The 23,474-nt window shown below is 44.8% G+C and overlaps 1 protein-coding gene across 1 annotated transcript; it reads left to right on the forward strand.

The window, feature by feature from the left end:
- Nucleotides 1-5,910: 5,910 nt before the first annotated feature.
- PSMC1 (proteasome 26S subunit, ATPase 1) lies at nucleotides 5,911-21,592 on the forward strand. The gene is made up of 11 exons (XM_066628332.1): nucleotides 5,911-5,968; nucleotides 8,639-8,692; nucleotides 11,064-11,160; nucleotides 11,917-12,041; nucleotides 12,645-12,830; nucleotides 13,875-14,003; nucleotides 14,576-14,672; nucleotides 15,401-15,590; nucleotides 16,454-16,605; nucleotides 17,723-17,877; nucleotides 21,257-21,592. Exons 1-11 carry the CDS (start codon nucleotides 5,966-5,968, stop codon nucleotides 21,389-21,391), a joined length of 1,323 nt encoding a protein of 440 aa, XP_066484429.1. The 5' UTR covers nucleotides 5,911-5,965; the 3' UTR covers nucleotides 21,392-21,592.
- Nucleotides 21,593-23,474: the final 1,882 nt, after the last annotated feature.

The raw sequence follows: 23,474 nt of genomic DNA on the forward strand, positions 1-23,474 counted from the left end.
AGCACACAAAACAACAGACCTGCATCCCGGTGGCCTCCCTTGCATCTGGCTTTCTGTCAGGCCAAGGCCCATCTGGTCCAGCTTCCAGTATCTCATAGTGGCCCACCAAATGCTTCAGGGAGCACACAAGATTACAAAAACAACATGCGTCCTGGTGCAAAGCAAAGCACTGCATAAAAATTCAAAGCAGGTCAAACAGAGGAAAGCCATATACAAATTCAATACGCAGACAACTTTTCATAACTCTGCACATTATAACTGTGTTCCTGAAAAGCATAAAGTTGCCTCTGTGTGTGCACTGGGGTTTGGCTCCCCGTTCCAGCAGCAATCTGCCATGCTGGAAAGAAGTTTGTCCAAAGCTTTTTGGAAGCCCAGGTATGTCACCTGGGTTCATCTATATTGACATTTTGGCTGACACTCTCAATCCATTCTCAAAAGGTTGGATAGTTTCTTTCAGCTTCATTAATGCCTTCTACCAATTCCCCTAAAACAGAAGTTAGGCTGACATATCTGTAATTCCTGAATCCCTTTTGGAATCTGTATTTTTAAAGGCAAACTATTGCCGAGAATAGAAATATTAAAAACAGCAGAAGCCACAGAGCCCTCAGCAGCAGAATAGCAGGAGGGCTTGAGCCGTAATAATAATAGATATGAGGACAGGGATGCTACAGACAGTCTTATTCTTATTCATCTCTGAACGTCTGGAGGGTATGGAATATAACAGAAGCCTGAAACAAGAGGCTCCTTAACACCACTCTCAAGGAGAATTGCCATTCTTACAGTACCTTGCGTCCCCACACCAATGAATTCCCAGGAAGAGGTCACAACAGAAAGGTCACCAGAGTGTGTGCCTTTCTCCCCGGTAGCTTAAATAAATTTCACGTGTCAGTCTCATAAAAAGGCTAAACACTCGAAAGGTTATATTACATCCCTCATTTTATTTTGTCATACCGAATCCCACTCAAGGAGTGCTTTCATGGTTCCTTGGGGTCTATCAGCAGCAAATACAAACCAAGCCTGGGTAGAAGGTTGCCTGGGTACCTGCCAATTGTCTACAATGAGAGCATTCTCTTTTATTGGAGGGCCAGCTCCTTCAGTCTGGAATGACAGCTTTCTCATTTTTGGAATATTAAACAGCCAGCCAAGGAGCAGATGGCAACCATCATCATTATAAATAGTCTCCTGTGGTGTGCAAGGCAGTTTTCTTCTGACAGGACGAGCCCAAACAGGGCTTCCCAGTAAGGGATGCTTTGAATTGAATGATCTCCTATCTACTAACTGTGAAGCAAATGTTTGTCCTCCTACTGTTCTGAGGCATTGTGACAGCCTTTCTTTATCCTTCATGGTGAGCAAACTCTTCATTCACATTTTCAGATTACAATTAGATTATGCCCAGCTGTTTTCCCTTATGACCAGCAAGCAGATATTCTCAAGTCAACAATTTCACTTTCAGATTCATTACAAACAGGTGGATTTTCATGCCAATAAGGCTGGGTGATTTTCAAGTGAAACTGGCATGTGCTGAAGCAGAATTGGTCAATTGAATAAGAAATCTGCATTCTCCAACTGTGGGTTGGGACCCACTAGGTGGATCGTGAGCCAATTTCAGATGGGTCCCCATTTTATTTTTAATATATTAGACTTGATGCTACCATGGTATGTGACTGTATTTGGGGAATCGTTACAGACCCGCACTTTTAACAAGCTATGATGTATTTTCTTTTAACAATGCTAGTCAATGGGACTTACTCCTGGGTAAGTGTGGATAGGATACAGTCTAGAATTGTGAAAAAATTTCCTGCTTGATGATGTCACTACTGGTCATGACATCTCTTCCGGTGGCTCCCGAAAGATTCTCATTCTAAAAAGTGGGTCCCGGTGTTATTTGCATGAGAACCACTGCTCCAATAGATACAAACATGTACACATCTCAGAGGAACATACTTTCCAGTTAGGTCTCTGAAGAACATAATTCTTCATGGTATGATTTCTTTGACTGACAGATTATATGTAAGGTCTGCAAACTTCCTTATCTGAAAAGAACTTTGGGCCCAATCCTATCCAACTTCCCAGCACTGGTGCAGCCAACAGTATGTGTGCTGCATCCTGTGGTCTGGGGACAGACACAGAAGCCCTCTCAAGGCAAGGGAATGTTTGTTCTTTTGCCTCTGGGCTCCATTGCAGCTACATCAGCACAGGAATGTTGAATAGGATTGAGCTCTTCTTTATTTAAAATATTTCTACCCCACCTTTCCCAGTCCAAATATTAAAAAACTAGAACTAAAAAAACAAACTACCTGGCAGGATATCAAACTCCATGTCAGTCTGAAAAGCCTGACCCAGAGTCTCTCAAGTTTTGAGAAGCCCCATTGCAGGACCTGGGGCTTCCTCTGAGAAGACCTCCAGTTGCTTCCTGGTGACCACTGGATACAACTATAGCTACTCTGGTGCCGCTTCTCCAGCGGGTGCCAGGAAGCTCAGGATTGCTCTGTAGAACTGTATAAAATTTGCCCCATCAATTAATCAACTAAAATTTTGAACTCATTTAAACCAATTAAAGATCTACATTAATTGCACTATATAAATAAATAAATATCATGGTCCTAGATTCCCAAGCAAGAGCCCAATTCTGTGCTCAGTGGCACGGCTTCGTGCCGCCGAGTACTGTCATAAACGTAAGGGGGAGGGAGGGAGGCGATCCATGGAGCTCCACTCTGCAGGATCCAAGGTGCTCGTGGAGGGCTCCGCGCCCTACACGAGCACCTTTACCTTACCGCCAACCAAAAGGTAAAGTGGGTAGCCCCATTGCGGGGATGCTTACCTTACCCGAGGGAAGGGGTTGAAAATCTCCTTCTCCCGAGGCGGCTCCTGCGGTAGCCCGGGGCACACAGGATCCAGCAGCAGCTGTTCTCAGTGCCGCCGAGGCTGGGCACCCTGGGCAGCTCAGGACTGGGCTGTGAATGTGCATAAGACTGCAGAGGCCCATTCAACTCAGACGGACTTACTTCTAAGAAAAGCTATATTATACGTGCACATGTGTGCTTTCAATCAGTAGCTGTTCTTGTTTGATAAACCAGTTGATTGAGAGGGTAATCTTTGTTAGGATTAGAACATGTGAAGAGGGGACGTTTTATGCTCCACCCATCCCAGGCCATTTTAAAGGCAAAAATTGCTGATCTGAATCAGTGCCCAATCCTGTGGTCCTCCTGTATAGCACCATAATAATAATAAAAATAATAATAACAACTTTATTTTTACCCCGCCTTTCTCCCTGAAGGGACTCAAGGCGGCTCCATGCTGCGGACCATAGTCGCAAACGTGCCGTAAGGCATGTTTGTGGGTCTGGCCGCTGGGCTCCCGCCGGTGGTAGTCCAGCTGGTGCTGGGCTAGCACTGGGCAGCGGCCGAGGTTCCACGGCTCAGCGGTCTCCCGACTGCCAGGCTGCAGAACGGGAGGCTAGGGTGTGGCTGGGGTGCGGGGGAGGCATTCCGGGGAGGGGGGAAGCGTGCCAGGGGGCGGGCGGGAGGTGTGTCGGGAGGAGGAGGAGGTGGATCCGCGGAGCTGAGCTCTGCAGGATCCAAGGCACTCATGGAGGGCTGCATGCCCCACACGAGCGCCTTTACTTTAGCGCCGACCTTCTGGTCGGCGCTAAAGAGAGTAGCCCCATTGCGGGGCTGCTTCCTTTACTTGGAGGAAGGGGGCGAACGTCCCCTTCTCCCGAGGTGCCTCCTGCGCTAGCACAGGAGGCGCAGGATCCCGCAGCAGCCCTCCACGGAGCCGCCAAGCTTGGGCACCGCGGGCAGCTCAGGATTGGGTTGCCAGTTATTTACCTCTGAAGTGGCAATTTGCAATGCAACAACAACAACATCAATAGCAACAATAACCCCCTTGGAAAAACCCTGAACTTTGGTGTAGGGTAGGTTGTAAATCCACCCTGCATCTAGCCTCCAGTTTCAGTGTTCCAGCATTGTGAAGTTTAGTTATACAGAGCCCTCTGCTGTTTTTTCCCTACTACATATTTCATTTCAAACACCAGCTTGTTGAAGTGATAGTACTGAGCTTGCAGAAGGACCATAGAAGAAAGGTAGTTTCTCCTTAAGTGTTATTGGAGATGGTGAGAAACATCTAAAAATATTTTTAAAAAATCGGTAGGGAACAGAAGTCTTTATACTGAAGAAATAAATAACTGCTTCAGAAACAGCTACTGGGTGCCTTGGGGCAAAACCATGCACTGGTGGTGCCCCAATGGCATTGTGCCTAGCCCTGATGATGCACTGAATGCTATCACTACCATCGGTATTGAAGGTTCAGGGATTGGCCTGGCCAAGTGGGCTTCCTGATTAAGTGTGGGCCTTGGGCCAGTGCCCACCCTGACAAACTTCTGATGTCAGCCATGTAGGTAGCCCAAGTAGCCTCCATGGCACACAGTGACTTTCACCAGCCTGTGCTAATGTGCCAGTAGCAATAGCCTAGCCACAGCTATCAATATTCTGGTGGCCTTCATGTTGGACTACTGGATTGTGCTGTACATGAGGCTGCTTCTGAAGATGGTTGCAGTTAGTTGATAAAACAGCTGCAAGGTATATTAGCTGTTCAAATCTCACCAGAGCTTAAAACACTGCACTGTTCCTTCCTGGTTTGTTTCTGAGCACAGGTCAAGGAGTTGGTGCTTACCCTTACATAAGAGCCCTGCTGGATCCAGCCAAGGGCCCATCTACTGTATCTCAGTGACCCAATGGATGCCTTAGGAAGCACTCAAGACAACAAGATACCTGTTGTCATTCCCTTGCATCTGGTATTTAGAAATGGGAGGCTGCATACAGTCATCAAGACTTGTAACCTGTGATGGACTTTTCCTCCATAAATCTGTCCAGCCCCCTTTGAAAGGCATCTAGGCCAGGAGCCATCACAGCCTTCTGTGACAAGGAGTTCCACAGATTAATTACAGATTGGGTAAATAAATATTTCCTTTTCTCTGTTCTAACTCTTCTGCCAGTCAATTTTAGTGGCTGTCCCCTGGTTCTGGGATTGTGCAAGAGGGAACAGAACTTCTCTCATCCCATGCATAATTTTATGTCTCAATCATGTCACCCTTCAGATACCTTCTTTCTATACTGAAGAGCCCACAAAATTGTAGCATTTCCTCATAAGGGAGGCTTTCTTCCTCCAAGGAGCTCAGGATGGGCGACACAGTTCCTCCCCTCCTTTTGTCATCACAACACCCATGTGAGATGGGTGAGGATAAGAGAGAGTGACTGGCCCAAGGTCACCCAGGAAGCTGGATGGATCCACATGTTCAATATCGTTGACACTGCATCACCAGATTTAACAAGAAGCAGCAAAGCAACCTTTGTCTTCAGTGCACAGACAGGCGCTTAGAGCGCACACCCCAACACAGCTCATTCTCAGGGGCAGAGGAGCCAAAAAAAGTGCATGCGCTTGAACAGATGCCACTCAATAAAATAAAATAAAAAAATAAAGATAAAAAGAGTCCATTTAAAATTAAAAATTAAAAAGAAAAGAAAAAGATAATTAAAATAAAAATTAAATTAAGAATAAAATAAAAAATAAACAAAAATAAAGATAAAAAGAGTCCATTTAAAATTAAAAATTGGAAAGAAAAAGATAATTAAAAAATAAAAATTAAATTAAGAATAAAATAGAAAATAAAATAAAAAATGAAATGAATATAGGTAAAATAAAAATAAAACTACAATAAAGATAGTCCCTGTAGAGGAGTCTTTGCCTCCCCAGAAGCACTGCCAGCCAGAGGGGACCTAAGCCACTCCCCCTTCCCCAGTCCCCGCCTCCTCCAGCCAGCCAGCCAGGCTCCAAGGAACGCAGCGCTCCCAAGTCACGTAGAAGGTTTTAGACCCTCGTCGCGATCCGTAGTCAACCCGTTTCCGCTTCCGCCTTTCTCTGCAGCGACCGCCAAACTTCCGGTGCGCTGCAGTGAGCGAGCAGAATGGTGAGTGGCGGGCGGAGGTGGCTCGTCTCGGGGGTGGTCGCGCCGGAGCCCCTCTGAGGGGGCTGCTGGGCGGCGGCGGCGGGAGGCTGGGTGGAAGAAGCGGCGGCCTCCCGGGAGCCTGAGCCCCTCTGGGCTGTGCGGTGGCACCGTCGCTCCCCTGCCCCGGCCAGGGCTTGCTGGGCGGGGAGACCTGGGCTCCCGTCCCCACTGCCCTCTGGGGAGGCGGCAGACCTGGGTTCCTGGCTCTGCATGGGCTGCTCCCCGTCCTGGCAGGCACCGTTCCCTGCAGGGACGTGTAGTGGGTGAGAGGCAAGTGAGGCAGAGCCTCCCCCTGAGTCCTTCGAAGAGCGCCGCCGCAGTGCGAGACACCCACGACCCATGCACTCTGCTCTCCCTCCTTCTTTGCTCTGCATGGGTGGTTGTGGGTGCTTCACACAGCGGCGGCGCTTTTCAAAGGAGTCCTGTGGGGAGGCTCTGCCTCACCTGCCTCCCTACCCACTGCACGTCCCTGCACTTGACAGTACACTTGGGCGCCTCACTCAGCAGTGGTACTTTTCAAAGGAGGCCTATGGGGAGGCTCTGCCTCACTGGCCTCCCCACACACTGCATGTCCCTGCACTTGACAGAACACTTGGGTGCCTCACACAGCAGTGGTGCTTTTCAAAGGAGGCCTGTGGGGAGGCTCTGCCTCCACACCCACTGCACGTCCCTGCACTTGACAGAGTGCTTGGGCACCTCACACAGTGGTGGTGCTTTTCAAATAACTCCTGTGGGGAGGCTCTGCCTCACCTGCCTCCCCATCCACCACATGTCCCTGCTTCCTTGCTTGTGTGACAGTTTGGGGAGGCATGCACTTATGGCCCCTCTTGGATCCACCCCTGCTAGGAAGGCTGCCTTCCTTACCTTTCCCCCACAGCAGAGGCTATTGTGGGAGTCGTGGTGGTGGTTGGGGGTTGACAACCGCCCTCTGCTGAAATATGGTGCTGGTAGAATAAGGATATAAGGCTTCAGGTTTCATTTGTGATCTGAAAACAACTCTCTACACACACCTTGTTTCTTCTTGTGACAGATTTGTATTTTGCACAGAAGACACGCAACTGTTCTGTATACTCTGGTGTTTTCCCACGGCAGTCATGTAAAGAAAGGGTGTCTTAGAGGAGTGGTATTCATACCACCAGTGGTAATGGAGGTGGTGTCTGGTGGTGTTCAGGGGAACTCCAGACACCCACTGCTTGGCAGCGGGACTAGCAATGTGATATGACATGCAGTAGAAGGAGGCTTGGCTCGGCAGGCAGAGCTCCAGCATGTACTTTATGCACACTCAGAAAAGCCCTCCCATATGCCTTGTACCTCTTACCAGTGATTGTTGTCACATCAGGCCTCCTGATCCTGAAGTAATGGGGATGACATCATTGCAAATTACTTCCAATGGTATTTCTATTAGGTGGACCATGCAAAGTGATATGGCAGGGGACAAACGTTAACAAACACTGCCTTAGAGCACTTGAGTGCAGACTGCAATGTACAATCTGGAGCTGGTGTCAGTGCTGAAGGAAGTTACTATACATATTTTCAAGCAGTCCCCCTCCTTATAAATCTTAGAAGTGAAAATAAGTCTTGGGGCTAAGCCCTGGTGAGAATGGACTCAAAGCTCTGCTGAGTCAGAGACTGAACCTTTATCTAATGATATTCCCTCCCTACCAAAAAAAGCAATCCACCTTCTCTGTTAATGGTAAAGGACAGGTTTGAATTGGGAACATTCTGGTTCGTTGCTCAGTCTTTTAGGCTACAATCTTGTGCGCACTAGAAATAAGTCCCATTGAACCCATGGGACTTCCAAGTAAACATGTGTAGGAGTCACCTTGGCAGTTAATTTTCCAAGCACAGCTCGTTGAATATTTCTTCAGAAGATTCTTTTTACTCTACCATCTTCCACTTATTTACTCTGAAGTCTTTCTGTTAGAGCAGGAGTCTCTAAATGTTTAGGTCAGAGGGCCACATCAAATATTTGGCATGGTGTCCAGGGCCAGAAAAATAAACAAGGCCTTCAGACAGCCCAAAAATGTCACTTTCAGGAAAACCAGAAAATTATGTTTTTAGGCCTTTAGGCCTGAGGGGAGGAGCATGGCCTCACTGGTCCTCATAACACCCTCCAAACACAACTGGAGCACAGCTCTGGTCACATTCGGTTGAGTGGGCCAGAGGCTTACAGGAGTCCAGAGGCTTGTCGTGGGCCGCATCTGGCTCCTGGGTCGGGGTTTGGATACCTTTGTGTTAGAGCAAAATGGATTGTTCTGAAGTGGTTGTGCACTCTCTTGTATCCTATTTTTAAACACTCTGTTCTGTATTCCTTCACCATTGTGTTTATGATTTCAGGAGATTGCCTGTGTGCATAGTTTCATACATATGTCCATTTGTGCAGTTTTAAGCACACATGTGGCGTGATCTTAAGTATGTTTTCAGACATAATTTCTGCTGAATTCACTGAGTTCTGCTTCTTAGAAAGGGCAAAAGTTTACAGACTTAACTTGGGAAGTATGTTCCGTTGAAAAGAATAGATATTAGGTTCATCATGTCAAGTGAGTGTCAAGATGTTTTGGAACATTTGAAACATACATAGTGGGCTGCTTCCTAGAGTTTTGCACAAATTTCTCTTTTTTTTTCCATTAGGGTCAAAGCCAGAGTGGGGGACACGGTCCTGGTGGTAGCAAAAAGGATGACAAGGTAAGAAAAAGAAAGACTTACTACCATGAGAAGCATTATAAGGTTTCTTTTAGAGAATCTCTTTTATGCTGAGAAAGTAACAAAGTAGATTCTTTATCTATGACTTTTATGTAGAAAAGCTCTCATAATATGATGTATTGGTTGTAAAGATATCTTGAGTAGTGAAAGTTTTTCTCTTTGGGGTTCTTTGGTTTAGGTAGGGTGGAAAGGTAGCTATACTTTCACATGCTCAGTTTTCCAACCAATTATCTTAGTAATAAAACATGATGATCATCCATATGTTATGATATTAGCTGGCACCATAACTCAGAGTCTGTATTAGTGATTATAAAGAGATCGTAATTTAGAAACTTGTGCACATTTTTATAGCAGAATAAGGGCCCAATCCTGTCCAGTTTTCCAGGGCCAGTGCAGCTGTGCCAATGGGGTGTGCACTGCATCCTGTGGAGAAGAAGCCGTCACAGAGGCCTGCTCAAGATATGGAAACATTTGTTTCCTTTCCTTGGGGCTGCATTGCGGGTGCACTGGTGCTGGAAAGTTGGATAGGATTGGGCCCTAAGTTGGTTCAATGAAATGTAGTTCCTCATTTCCTCTTTTTTGTAATGGCACTTTAATATAAGAACAGCCCCACTGGATCAGGCCATAGGCCCATCTAGTCCAGCTTCCTGTATCTCACAGCGGCCCACCAAATGCCCCTGGGAGCACATCAGATAACAAGAGACCTCATTCTGGTGCCCTCCCTTGCATCTGGCATTCTGACATAGCCCATTTCTAAAATCAGGAGGTTGCACATACGCATCATGGCTTGTAACCCATAATGGATTTTTCCTCCAGAAACTTGTCCAATCCCCTTTTAAAGGCATCCAGGCCAGATGCCATCACCACATCCTGTGGCAAGGAGTTCCACAGACCAACCACACGCTGAGTAAAGAAATATTTTCTTTTGTCTGTTCTAACTCTCCCAACACTCAATTTTAGTGGATGTCCCCTGGTTCTGTGAGAGTGTAAAGAGCATCTCCCTATCCACTCTGTCCATCCCCTGCATAATTTTGTATGTCTCAATCATGTCCCCCCTCAGACGTCTCTTTTCTAGGCTGAAGAGGCCCAAACGCCATAGCCTTTCCTCATAAGGAAGGTACCCCAGCCCAGTAATCATCTTAGTTGCCCTCTTTTGCACCTTTTCCATTTCCACTATGTCTTTTTTGAGATGCAGAACTGGACACAATACTCCAGGTGTGGCCTTACCATAGATTTGTACAACGGCATTATAATATTAGCCATTTTGTTCTCAATACCTTTCCTAATGATTCCAAGCATAGAATTGGCCTTCTTCACTGCCGCTGCACATTGAGTCGACACTTTCATCAACTTTCGAGACTTTCATCAACTTTCATCGAGACTTTCATCGACTTTCCTTGTCTTGTTATCCATCCTGCCATATTCAAATTGTTTTAGTTATTTTATATCTGTTATTGCGGGAGGGTGGGGAAAGCAGTAGGGTAACCATCCTTTTTGCTAAATTGAGAAGAGATCAAGCACTGTTTCTCCAAACATCTGAGGCCTTGAAAAGCCTGGTTCCTTAGAGCATGAAATATTTACTCCAATCAACAAGGACAGCAGCATGGACATGGTGTGTAGTATGTATTATCATGGCCTCTGTTGGACTTGAAATTGTTAACTGCTGTAGTTTTGGAGTAGCTGCCTTTGGGACAAAGTTAGCAATCTTCAAAATGCAGTGTTGTTTATGCCCTGAATTCATTTGACAAGTAGCTGTTTTCCAGATGTTGTCATTGTTGGTTGCAGGCTGATTTTTTGCTGGTTTTCCACTTAGATCAGAGGTCTCTAAACTTTTGGGCCAGAGGGCCACATCAAATATTTGGCATGGTTCGAGGGCTGGAAAAATACATTTTAAATATAAAATTTAAATAAATACTTTAGAAAGCCTAAGGACTTCAGACAGCCCAAAAAGTAATTTCTGGTTTTTCAGGAAAACTAGGAAGTGATGCTTTTAGGCCTTTAGAAGGCATTCGGAAGGGAGGCATGTGGCCTCCCTAGCCCTCAGAACGCCCTCCAGACACAACTGGAGCACAGCTCCAGTCACATTTCGATTAGTGGGCAAGAGGTTTACAGGGGACCAGAGGTTTGCAGCGGGGTGGATAGAGGCTTGCCACGGGCTGCGTCTGGCCCCTGGACCAGGGTTTGGAGACCCCTGGCTTAGATGACCTAGGTAATGATTAGATGTCAGGAAGAAAAAGTCCAGCCTTCCCAGTCATCAATCATATCTCTTTGCTCAGCAGTGCTAACTCATAACAGTTCCTATGAGGCTGGGAGAAGGTTTCAATTCTGTCTTCATTCTGACTCTTTTTTTAAGGATAAGAAGAAGAAATATGAGCCACCAGTTCCAACTCGAGTGGGGAAAAAGAAGAAGAAAACAAAGGGACCAGATGCTGCCAGCAAGCTTCCACTGGGTAAGCACTAATGGTTTGCACACCTCTTGGTTGAGAGATTGTGGTCAGGAGTAGAGTGCATATTATATATATATATAGAGAGAGAGAGAGAAGGTCCCAGGTTCAGTCCTTGGCATCGCATTTTGCATTAAGCATTTCAGATAGCAGATCTGGGAAGGAAAGAGTTCAAGGCTGAAAAGAACTCTTACAGGCCAGAGTAGTGATGATGAGCTAGTTAGATGGACCAAGAGTCTAACTTGTTATAAGGCAAGAGCTTATATCATCTGTATCTTGTCATGGAATCCAAAACTCTGAACCAGTAAAATTTCAGGTATTGATTACTTTTGGAATTAATTTTAAGATAAGGTTACCTTGTAAAAACTAAAGGCACAATTCATGCTTACACAGAGGTAGCAGTGTTGCATTTTGACCACATTTATTCATTCATCCCCTTCAATTCAAAAAACAGAAATTACTATAGTAGTGAAAAAGAAAAGCTGGAGCACAACCTTACCAGCAGCCCCTCTCATGCAATGTCTAGCATTATGGCCTCTGTTCCCTGGAATCTCAACCCTGGAAATTGATTGTGTCATCACTTGGTATCGCCTTCATTCAGATCTAGTAAGATGCTCCCCCACCCTGCCACCTAAAAGGAGTATCCACCACCCCAAGGACTGAGGAAAAACCCCTCTCACTACAGCTTCACCTACACAAATCTAATGTTCTTTTTCCAACTTTTAAACTTTATATGGTTTTTTATTCTTCCTTTCATTCCAGTAACTCCCCACACTCAGTGCAGACTCAAATTGTTGAAGTTGGAACGAATTAAAGATTACCTGTTGATGGAAGAAGAATTCATTAGGAACCAGGAACAGATGAAACCTTTGGAAGAAAAACAAGAGGTATATATGCTGGAAAGGAAATATTTCCCTCTCCTAAGTTATCTTGTGATATTCACTTATTAAATTTTCTTTATCCTCTACTGTATTTCAAACCATTTTTTTTCAGACTGCCCAACTTCTTAGTCCACTGCTCTAGCAAAATAAACATTGTCAGAAAATTCTTGTGCCACAGTTCATTTTAATCTCTCAATCCCAAATTTTTGTTTTTGCCAAATCAAATTTTAAAGGCATTCTAAACAATACAAGGTTGAGAAGTGTAATATGAATATTTATTGTATTTTTATCTCACTTTTCTCCCCTTATGGGGATGCAAAGCAGCTGTAATGCTCTGTAATTTTGAAGAGCAAAGATTACTGATGATTTAATAATTCAAATGATTGTGAATATGATTTAATGTAATTAGGCTATGATTTAAGAATTTAATAAGAATGTGTGAGGGACTGAGTCCTAGTGACTCAAAATGGTCAAAATAATTAATGAAGCTTGCAAGACCTTGATGCATTACTTGAAATTACTTGAAATGTAACACATCATAGACATCAAAATGTTTTGTAGACATCAAAATGAACTTAGCTCTGGATTACAACTTGTTTTTGTTTGTAGGAAGAGAGATCAAAAGTGGATGATCTGAGAGGGACCCCGATGTCTGTAGGGACGCTGGAAGAGATAATTGACGATAATCATGCCATAGTATCTACGTCGGTGGGATCCGAGCATTACGTCAGCATTCTGTCTTTTGTAGACAAGGATTTGCTAGAGCCAGGATGTTCAGTTTTACTTAATCATAAGGTAAATAATGTTTTCTCTATCAGATGCATAGCCTGCCTCTGAATCAAAACAGCAACTCTTATGAATTTTGGTTTTCCTTATGCAGATTTATTTATTTATATAGGGATTTATATCCCACCTTTTGGCCCCTAAAGGGATTCCCAAATCAACTCAGTACAGAAAAATAGTTACCATATCAAGTAAAAAACAAATTAATACAATCAGCAATAGTAAATTAAAAGACACTGAAGGAAAGCTACTCAGCTCAGCAGGAATAAGCAGTACAACTGAAATGCTTGCTGGACCAAAAAGTCTTTGTCAGATGTCAAAAAACAGATAGTGAGAAGGCTACATGGGACTCCAGGGCCAGGGAGTTCCATAGCTAGGAGTCTCAACATATTTTCATCACCTCCTGTGGTATAAGAAGAATGCAGTGACATCAACCTGCAACTAACAATGACAACATTTGGAAAACAGCTACTTGCTAGGGCACATCTTATGTTTTTATGACAGTGGTGGGACTGAGTGTGTGAAGGTTTGGAAGCAACAAGTAGTAGCTCAGTTGCCAGCCATTATTTATGTCTATTACTGGTCCTTCCCCTCAGTGTGTCAGAACTGAAAGTGGGGGATCAGGAATCTTCCATATTACACTGGACTTTGGAACAGACAGAAGGGACATGAGTCTTCAGCACTGTTTATGCATGCTCCAAAACTCAGTGTGACATAAGGAAATGGCCACATCCTGTCCTGTTGCACATCTATGCAAACCCAAAGGCTAGGGCTCTGGACTTGCATGACCTAAGACTTCTCATGTCTCTTCTTCCCAACTGCTGCAACTGGTGAAGAATTCAGGAGCAGGCAGCCATGAAGTCCTGGGAATCCTTGTCAGATTTATAGAGGCAAATCTGTCCATGTGAAGAGATTTGGATATGTACGGTTCTTTGGTTTATGCCTTGCCACACTGCTCACAATGAACTGAACACTGAAATGAAGTAGTTTTTCTGTGAGTGCTACACTATTTTATTTGTGGTGCTGTCCTTTTTCTTCTTTTTAAAAAAAAATCAGGTCCATGCTGTGATAGGAGTTCTTATGGATGACACAGATCCTCTAGTTACTGTGATGAAGGTGGAGAAAGCCCCACAGGAGACATATGCAGATATTGGAGGCTTAGACAACCAGATTCAAGAAATCAAGGTATTCATTCTTCTAACATTGTCTGATGCAGAAGGAGCTGCCAATCATCTTTACAACTGGTGCTGAGCTAGAAAAGAGAGAGCAGTACTGCACTCTTAGATGCATTTGAACTATTGGCATTTGTTTTCTTAAAATGCTCAGTCTTGTCAGCCTTGGCAAAGGGAGCCATAATTTTCAAAGACTTGACTATACTGATGCAAGAAACCCTAAATAACTATGTTACGAAAATCAAGATATTCTATGCAGTCAATTTGTGTTTTTTGTTATACCATGGGATAACCATTGTGCTTGCTTCTGCATTGCTAAAGACCTACTGCTAGTATACCTGCAGTCAGTGCAGTTACCCCAGAGTAACTCTGAGTTGGTCCATTGCCTGCTAAATGCTAATGTGAGTGCAGACCCTTTTATACAGTTATATACAGATGGGTTTCACACTTGAAAATTCTGATAATGTTATTTAGTGCAAAGCCTGATGACATATATAAACTGGGGACAGTGGCATTTATCTGTCCTCCCGGGTGGTATCAGGGTTATTTAATACTTTGGAGACAAATGGTGTTTTTTTCCTGTAGGAATCCGTGGAGCTCCCTTTGACCCATCCTGAATATTATGAAGAAATGGGTATCAAACCACCCAAAGGAGTTATTCTGTATGGACCCCCTGGCACAGGTACTAATAAGCTCTCTATATGTAGATAAAATGCACACATGGGGGGAAAAAATATTTAAACTATCCACATCGCTCAGAACTGCATCCCATGACTGGATCATGCCTCACAAAGTCTCTTTGTGACCAGCCTGGAGGTTGGAGCTGGGTATTACAAAGAGCAGCAACTTGGTTCTTTCTAACTAGGAGACATGGTAACCTGGGACACACATGAATTTCATTACTTGGTGGAAGGCATAAAACTTTCTATGTTTTCTTCCAGCTGACTTGCCTCACATTGCGTATGTTAGTAAAGAGGTCAGGCAGTTGCTCTCTTAAAGTGTGGGGGCACAGTGAATCATCCAGACCCACAAAGTTCATTTCTGTAGCTTAAGAAAAACAGCTTCTTAGCAAACACACCATTGTAATTGCAGTAGAAAGCAAGCAATCCTAGCATTTCTGATCTGGAATAAGACCTCTTGTGCCATTTGACTATGAGAGAAGCCATCAGGATTTGAATATCCTTATTAGGAACAAAAATATAAGTGGGTTCAAGTTGCAGAGATAGTTTGAAGTCTATTTAGAACTTTGGAGACAGTCGCTGAATTGCTTGTTACCTTAACCTGGAAGTTACTCTGTTATAGGGTTCATGGGAACCTTGTTAATAGTTCTTATTGCATGCATCATGTGTACTGTAGAAGATCAAGAGTCACTTTAAGCTCTAATTTCTTTGTGTCTTGAAAACTGAACAGGGAAAACACTCTTAGCCAAAGCAGTGGCAAACCAGACCTCTGCCACTTTCTTGAGAGTGGTTGGTTCTGAGCTTATTCAGAAGTACCTTGGAGATGGTCCAAAGCTTGTGCGAGAGCTTTTTCGAGTAGCTGAGGAACATGCCCCATCCATTGTCTTCATTGATGAAATTGATGCAATTGGAACCAAAAGGTAGGGTGATGGTGTCACTTCCATGCAGAACATAAAACACTTTTCTGAGCAAATTCTCTTTTTGTCTTTTGTTTTCCCTGCTTCAGTTGTTGTTGTGACCTTTAGTCAACATTGTTGATACTAAGGGAAGTATTAAATGTAGTAAACGACTATAGATGTAACTAAATGTCAGAAATAATTTCTAAAAACTCTAGTAATTACATCTGGAGTCAAAAGCCTGCATTATTCCTAACAAAAGCAGAGTAGCAATTGATAGAAGCAACTGCACTTGTCTGAAACAGGCTGTGTACGCTAGCTTTGGATGAAAGTAGCATGGTGCTTTAGAAAAGGAGGGGGTTTTCTTCAGTTTCAAGTGGAAAAATTTATTGAGAAGGTGAAGGACAAAAGTTTGCAGATTGTTACAAGCTATCCCGGGACCTTTTTTGAGTCCATCCTCTTTTCCATCCAACCCTGACGGTGGATCAGCTTGAAGTTAGAAACTTCAGAGAATGTTGGGGTAGGGCTAGGCAATCTCTATACATTAGACCAGTGTTTCCTCAAACTATCTGATGTAACTTATCAGCAGTCCCCCCCCCCCAGTATGCCAGGGACCTGTACCATATCTATGTAATATAATTAATATTCTTTCCTGAAAATTCACTGTGGAGCAGCAGCTGATGGCAGACTAGCACTAGTTCATGATCCACCACTTTGGCCTGCAGTGCTCTAGAGAAGACCATAGAAACTTGTTTGTCTTAAGTAGAGATCATTGCTTGAGCTGTAATATAATGGCTCTGATACCTTGATGACTTTATTGGTTATAAAAGTAAATGTTTGTTTACCTTCTGTACATGCAACTTACTTTTTTCTCTTCCACTTCAAAGATACGACTCCAATTCTGGTGGTGAAAGGGAGATACAGCGAACAATGCTGGAGTTGCTGAACCAGTTGGATGGGTTTGACTCTCGTGGTGATGTAAAAGTGATAATGGCTACTAACAGAATTGAAACATTGGATCCAGCCTTAATCAGACCAGGTAGCCAATTATATTGCTTATCTGTTTCACACATCACTTTTTACTATCACAGCAGTTTCTCACTAAGCTAATGGCTTCATTTCTGAGACTTGATTTAATTCCTTTATGGCGCAATCTTAACTATAGCTTGAGCCAGTGCGATCGTCTCCACGCCAGCCCAGAGTGTCACAAAGGTGGCATAAGGCTACTCTAGAGCCAACTGGGCCAGCGTAGGCCTGCACTGGATCTGAACCCTGTGCTGGCCAGCACAGTTATGTTCACACCGGGCAGCACGGGAGGTGGATGGGAGAGGGTGGCAGGAAGGCAGTTTGGAGGCAGGGGGGTGTTTTGGGGTGGGGGTAGGGTGCAAAGGGGAAGATTGGGCCCAGTAGGAGGTGGGGGCAGCAGCGGTTCACACCACATCCTAACTTCCACTCCTGGGTCAGGCAGCCCTTCACAGGCTTTCTGTATCTGAGCCAGCTAAATAGCTAGCACAGATCTGAGCCCCATAGGAATGGCTGGGGCGTTACTCAGGGTAAGGAGAAATATATCTCCTTACCTCTAGGTGACCTCCTGCTGCTTCCTAAACTGGATGCAGCACAGGCTATGCATACGCACCAGCGCAGCTTAAGATTGGATTGCCTGTTATGTAATATCATCACTTCAGAGAATAACATAAGCAAAAAATGACTTATTACTCCCCTGCTAAGCTTACAGTCCAGATTTTGAGGTGGGGACAATGGAAAGGGAGAGAGGCAAAAGGTATCAAAGGATGAATTGGAGCAAGTGCAAATGGAGCACATGTTGAAAAGCGGTATATAAATACTGTTGTTGTTGTTGTTGTTGTTGTTGCTCTAGATATCAGAGCATGGTTTGAATGCACATGATGCAATAGGCTTGCTTACCAGGTCTGAGTCTGGTCAGTGCCCGGATGGGAGATCAGTGGTAGTGCTGTATATGCTGCCTTGTGTTCTGTATGGGTTACAGCACTACTGTAGGGATACACAGTGGTATATCAATCTGTTGGTTTTGAAGTGGAACAGTTAGACCCTGTGTGAAGCTACTGCCTAAATGATGGCTTCCATCCTTTGTCCTTCAGGTGAAAAACTGTGGTGTTTGTTTTTTTCTTAATCCTTAGGACGAATTGATAGGAAAATAGAATTTCCTCTGCCCGATGAAAAAACCAAGAAGCGTATCTTTCAGATTCATACCAGCAGAATGACTTTGGCAGACGATGTTACTCTAGATGAGCTGATTATGGCTAAAGATGATCTCTCTGGTGCAGATATTAAGGTAAGTTGCTTGGTACCAATTATGTTTCCCCTCTTATAGCAACTCAGTTAAGCTGCCAGAATTCTTCATGCATTTCATCCCTTCTCACTCACTTTTCTCCCACAAATGCCATTACTTTACCAGCTATTGAAAGAATTAGTGCTGAACACCTTTAAAAAGGCTTAGAGTATTTTGGCACTGACGGTTGGCTGATGATAAACATCCCAGTGTAGTGGGATTTGTTCCTGCTTGTAACTGATGCTGATCAGTGCACTTCGGACAAGAAGTAATCTTTACTTGAAAGTGGCCTGCAAACAGGGCTGTTTTCCATAAGAAGCAACTCCCTAGCACGGGTGTGCCCAAACTTTTTGGCAGGAGGGCCACATCCTCTCTCTGACACTGTGTTTGGAAATAAAATTTGAATAAATTTATATAAATGAATATTTTAGAGATGGAACTTATATGAATGAATGAAGGTCTTGCAATAGTTCAGGGCCTATAAAAGGCTTTGCACAAAGCAAGCCCGGAGGTTCCTTTGCTGCAACTGCTGCATCACAGATGTCAAACAGCAAGCAGCCCTCATTCCACAGCTCATGCGAGAGGTTGAACAGTCACCCTCATGCTGATAATGGTTGCGTCAGTCCAGTGAGGGCTCCAGGAAGTCTCCAGAGGGCCAGAGGGAAGCGCTCCGTCGGCTGGATTGGGAGTCCCCAAGAGCTGCAAGTGGCCCCCAGGCCAGGGTTTGGGCACCCGTGCCCTAGCATGGTGGAAAAGAGAATATTTTGCATTTACAGTCTGTCCAGAGAACCGGGCAACACACTTGTTTAGCAGGCCAAATAGGTTTCACGGCACCATTAGCCACAGGGGAAAAACTGATGATATTTGCAACATGTGGGAGAGCCCAATTACCACATAGGCCACCCTTTCAACAGCACTACTTCTCCCAAGGCATCTCTTTGCAGCTTAGTAGCTGAGAGGTGCTCTGCAAAGTGACACCTCTGCAAAATGGCACTGCTGAAATAATTGAGCTCTCTCAGTGCCTCAGCAGCATCTCCCTTTCTCACCCTTCTTGGTCTGCCCCTTCCCTGGTACTGTTCCTCGCCTTCTGAGTCCTCCTTCTGTCTTTACCTGCCAGCTCTCCAGTAGAAGTGATGCTGCTGAAAGCGTGGGTTGCTCGATAATTGGGCTCTCCCAGCTCTGCCCTTTCAGCAGTACTGCTTCTGCCAGTGTGTCACTTTGCAGCTTAGCAACTGAGAGCAGCTGATGGTGGTGCTGGGAGTCCAGTTATCACACGGGCTGGATAAGGAGCTTCTGCGGGGCATATCTGGTCCATGGGCCTTATGTTTGACACCCCTGTGCTAGAACATTGTGCCAACCTTCTGGCAAGCAAGGAAACTGGAAACCAAGGAGAGGCTGAATTGTCAAGATTACTTGACTTGGAAGCTTGTTGAGTGTCAGTGGGCTTACCCATTCCTTGGTCCTGAGGTATTCAATCTGTGCATCCCGCCTCCCTAGGGAGGTGTGGCTAGCCGACAGAGGTGTCGAGACGCTTCTGGGGAGAGAGGTAGCCGCAGTTGCTCTGCTTTGCTCTGCTCAGCTGCAGGTGCTGCCTCCTGATTTGCTGTTTTTCCGAGGCTGAGAAAGAGGTGGGTGGGGCAGTGTGAAACATGGTGGGGGGAGGGGGGAGAGAAGGCTGGCTGGGTAGCTGCGGAGGTGCCGCATCTCATCATGGAGCTCTCTCCATGTGCAACCTCGCCCCAAGGACTACATTTCCCAGTGTGCCCCTTATCCTGGGCATCCTGGGATTGGTCAAGGCTGGAGGAGAGTAGAAGAGTGCGGAGGTGCTGCATCTCATCAGCACAGGGGCGCTCCTGGCAGGCTTCAAACTGGGAGGGAAGAGCAGCTCAGCGAAGGAAGGAGCCAGCCTGTTCTTAGTGGGGGGGGGGGGTGTCCAAATGCCCCAGTCTGCATTCCTCCGTCTTGCCTGGGGGGAATGGGGTGCCATCTGCATCTGCTGGGGTATATTTGTGTGAGCAGCCCCCATCTACTTTGGGGTGAGTTGTAATCTTGCTCTGTGTGCTTCAATCCTTTCCACACTTTCCTGGGAGTAAGTCCCATTGACTCAAATGGAGCTTACTTCTGAGCAGACCTACATAGGCTTGGGGTCTGTGTCAGCTTAATGAAGGATCCTCACCTTTCTCTTTTTCCTCCCCTTCAAAAAAGGAAAAAAGCCATTCTTGATGGCTTTGTCTCCAAAAATTGATTAAAAATTAAAATCCCCATTACTTTTTAGCCATTCCCCTTTTTCCTCCTGCCTCCTGGGGGGGTGGTACTCTGTTGGCTGCTATTGTAAGACAAAAAGCACAATCCTAGCTAGGTCTACTCAGAAGTAAGTCCTATTGTGTTCAATGGAAGTTACTCCCAGGAAAGTGAGGTTAGGATTGCAGCCAAACAGTCTCTAGGTTTCAATTTGCATCAGTTTGCAATTAGCAGATACACACAAAACAAAGTCTTCCCCTCCCCCAGCAAATTCATCACTTCCCCCCTCCCTTTCCAAAACCCTCTAGGTGTGCTGCTAACAAACTCAGGGCACACTCCTAACCAGGTCTACTCAGAAGTAAGTCCTGTTTTGTTCAATGGGGCTTACTGTCAGGTAAGTGTGGTTAGGATTGCAGCCTCAGAGTGCTGGCAGCTGTTTATTTTGTTTCTAGCGTACAATTATAACACCTTCACCCCCATTTTGGGGGTAACTGAGGTGAGAATGGGGAGCTGTGGTCAATGGCCACAAGGATCAGGGGAGGCGCGAGCCAGAAAAGTTCGAGAACCACTGCCTTAGTCAGTTAGAAAAGGGCACTTTAGGCAAGTTCACCCAGATGGTTTAGTAACATGCCTGTGGGTCAGCAGCAAAATTGAAAATTCTTTTGGCTTTCCTTTCTTGCCTTTCAGCAGTGGACTGAGCAATAGCTAACTCACAAGAGCTCTCCTTTTATTCCAGTGGGTAAATAAAATCACTGATGCCTCATTGTAAAACTTTGCCTTGTGATGGCTAAGGGAAGATGCTTTGCTGGGATGGTAGGTTGTGCTTTAGATAGGTGTGGGGGTGTCAAAGTACGTTGCAACTACTGTGATGCAGTCAGATTAGCGTTATTTCAGTTATCTCACAATCTCATCCTTATCTACATGGAAGTAGTAAATCTCGTATTTAGTGGGGTTTACTCCTAACAGAGTGTATGTAGGATTTCTGCCTTAAATTAAGTACCAGGATTAGACTTCCATGGTAAGAAATTTGACCAGACAATATTGTGATATGTACAGAAACTCAGATATTTTCATAGCATGTGACATGAGATTCACAATTTTCAAATTCATAATTTCTAATATATTCTTACCTTTCTGGTAGGCAATTTGCACGGAAGCTGGCTTGATGGCTTTGAGGGAACGACGAATGAAAGTAACAAACGAAGATTTCAAAAAATCTAAAGAAAATGTTCTCTATAAGAAGCAGGAAGGCACCCCAGAGGGCCTCTATCTTTAATTGTTTTGTTTTAATATAATGTGTCCTGGGAGGGCAATCGTTGGGGTCTTCCTGTCAAGAAAAAACATGACAGATCAAAAGCCTTCATGGCCCAGAGTAAGTTTGTGTTGCTGCTTAAAGCATGGTAGGTGTATTCCTCTGTACTGTCACTTAACTCACTGTGTAAAACAGTTTGACATTAAACATTGGTTTACAAATGAATTCAGAATGGTTAGGTCAGAATGGAAGAAAATGTTATTTCATGTGTCCAAATCAACCTGTCTGCCATGCTCATCAGCCCACAAATTGGCATCCTCATTAGACTCCATAAATGTTGAATGTTCTTCTGTGATGGGGTATGACTAGAAGCAACTAGCTATTGTTGCAAATATGTATCACTAGGATATATGAAGGTGCTGAAATATGTTTCCATGGAGAGAAGTGCTTGGCCAAGCCTGGTTTTTGGAAAATCTATCTAGATAAGTTGCTAGAAAATGCACTGTATAAGGAGTGACTGAACATGGAAATAGTCTCTTCTTTCCTTAATAGTGCTATGATTGAACACTGCACACAGTCATCCTCTTCAATTGAGTACACATTGCCATTTTACCACTGGACAGTTCGCTGTGTATGTTCTGTACATGACCAATCTTTAAAGTTATAGTGTGATTTCCATTAGATTTTCTGTGTGTGTTGGTCAGTATGACCCACGGGAACCAGTGCTGGTGTGATGAGCACAAATTGAAAGTGTGGGGAATCGCAGTACTTAAGTCTGGCTCTTCTTTGCTGACACAACAGGATTTCTCAATGTTAAATGCAGTTTTTGGAAGCCTCTTTTCATTTTAAGTACACACTGTTCTTGAATGTTTAGTACTGACAGGTTCTTGATGCCCCAGTTCCCTGTCTCTAGTCACGTGCATGCAAAATAGTCAAAGCTTGTATTTCGGTTGTGTGAAGGAGGGAGTCACCACTGGCAACCCACCTCCCATATACTGTACAACTTTCCCATGGGGATGCTTAAAAGCAGCTTTAAAATTGAAGGGAGTCTGGCTCAAGCTGTTCAAGTGTTCCAGACAAACACTATATATGTATTATTCAAAACAACTGGGGTGTGTGTGTATTTTTACCTCTCTGCTGTGTTACAAACATGCCGTTAAGTGGTAGCAGATTCCCTCTACTTCTGAATTATGAAGTATGTGTTCTGAGCCAGAAGGGGTTTCTTATGGCTCTAGTGAACAATTTAAGCCACGTAGAAAGCAAATTGCTTTAGTATTATCTCAAGCTCAACAAGGCAGCTTGTGCCAGTGCTGAGTACTAGAAATAGATGTTGCCAGAGGAGCGTAATTGCAAAAGAGCTGCCGCAAGCAGGTGCTTTTCTGCTGATTGTATTTCAGGGACAAAATACTTCTAACCATCTTGTATTATCTCATCTCTAGGAGCAGGGAGCCAATGCTTACAAACACTTATTTGACACTGTGCCCTGACATGTACGTACTGCTTACTCAATTGAGCAGCTTGTTGTGTTAATGGAGCTCAGTTGCTCTAGTGCTAAAACAGTTACTGTTCTTTTCCCATGTCGGGCAGTGGCTTTGGTTTAAAATTCTTGAGAATCAGGGCAGGTGCACACAGATGATTCTCAAATTAATAACCATGGTTCAAGGACTGGGGCTACAGGATCGCATGCTTCTACAAAAATTCTCATGGTTGGCTTTGAGCATGGCCAAAGTGTACATTGGCACTAAGGGTGCAATCTTAAGGTACCCTTGGGCTGGCGCAAGTCCCCTGTGCTGCCCTAGGAGGGTTGCAAATGTGCCATAAGACACGTTTGTGCCTCCCTGGGAGTCAGCTGGGCTGGTGCAGGAATGGGCACTGGCCTGCCGAGGTGAAATGCAGCTTCCATGTCGACTTCATGGAGGAGCCTTGTGTCAGCCGAGCTCAGCCCATGCAAAGCTCTGTGAAGGGAGGGAGGTATTCCGGGGCAGGCAGATGTCAGTCCTGGGGCCAGCTTTCCCATTCCTAAGCAGCTCTGAGTGGCTGCAAGCTGCTCCGCTCTCCTCGGACTTACGTCACCTCCAGAAGTGGTGCACGTTTGAGGAAACCCAAA

Source organism: Tiliqua scincoides, chromosome 1 (genome assembly GCF_035046505.1).
Source record: "Tiliqua scincoides isolate rTilSci1 chromosome 1, rTilSci1.hap2, whole genome shotgun sequence".
NCBI lineage: Eukaryota > Metazoa > Chordata > Lepidosauria > Squamata > Scincidae > Tiliqua > Tiliqua scincoides.

Bases quoted from the DNA above. Each gene is read 5' to 3' on its own strand.
- PSMC1 (XM_066628332.1), top strand. The intron at 14,673-15,400 runs GTACTAATAAGC...AAAACTGAACAG, and splicing joins GTATGGACCCCCTGGCACAG to GGAAAACACTCTTAGCCAAA. The intron at 16,606-17,722 runs GTAGCCAATTAT...CTTAATCCTTAG, and splicing joins TCCAGCCTTAATCAGACCAG to GACGAATTGATAGGAAAATA.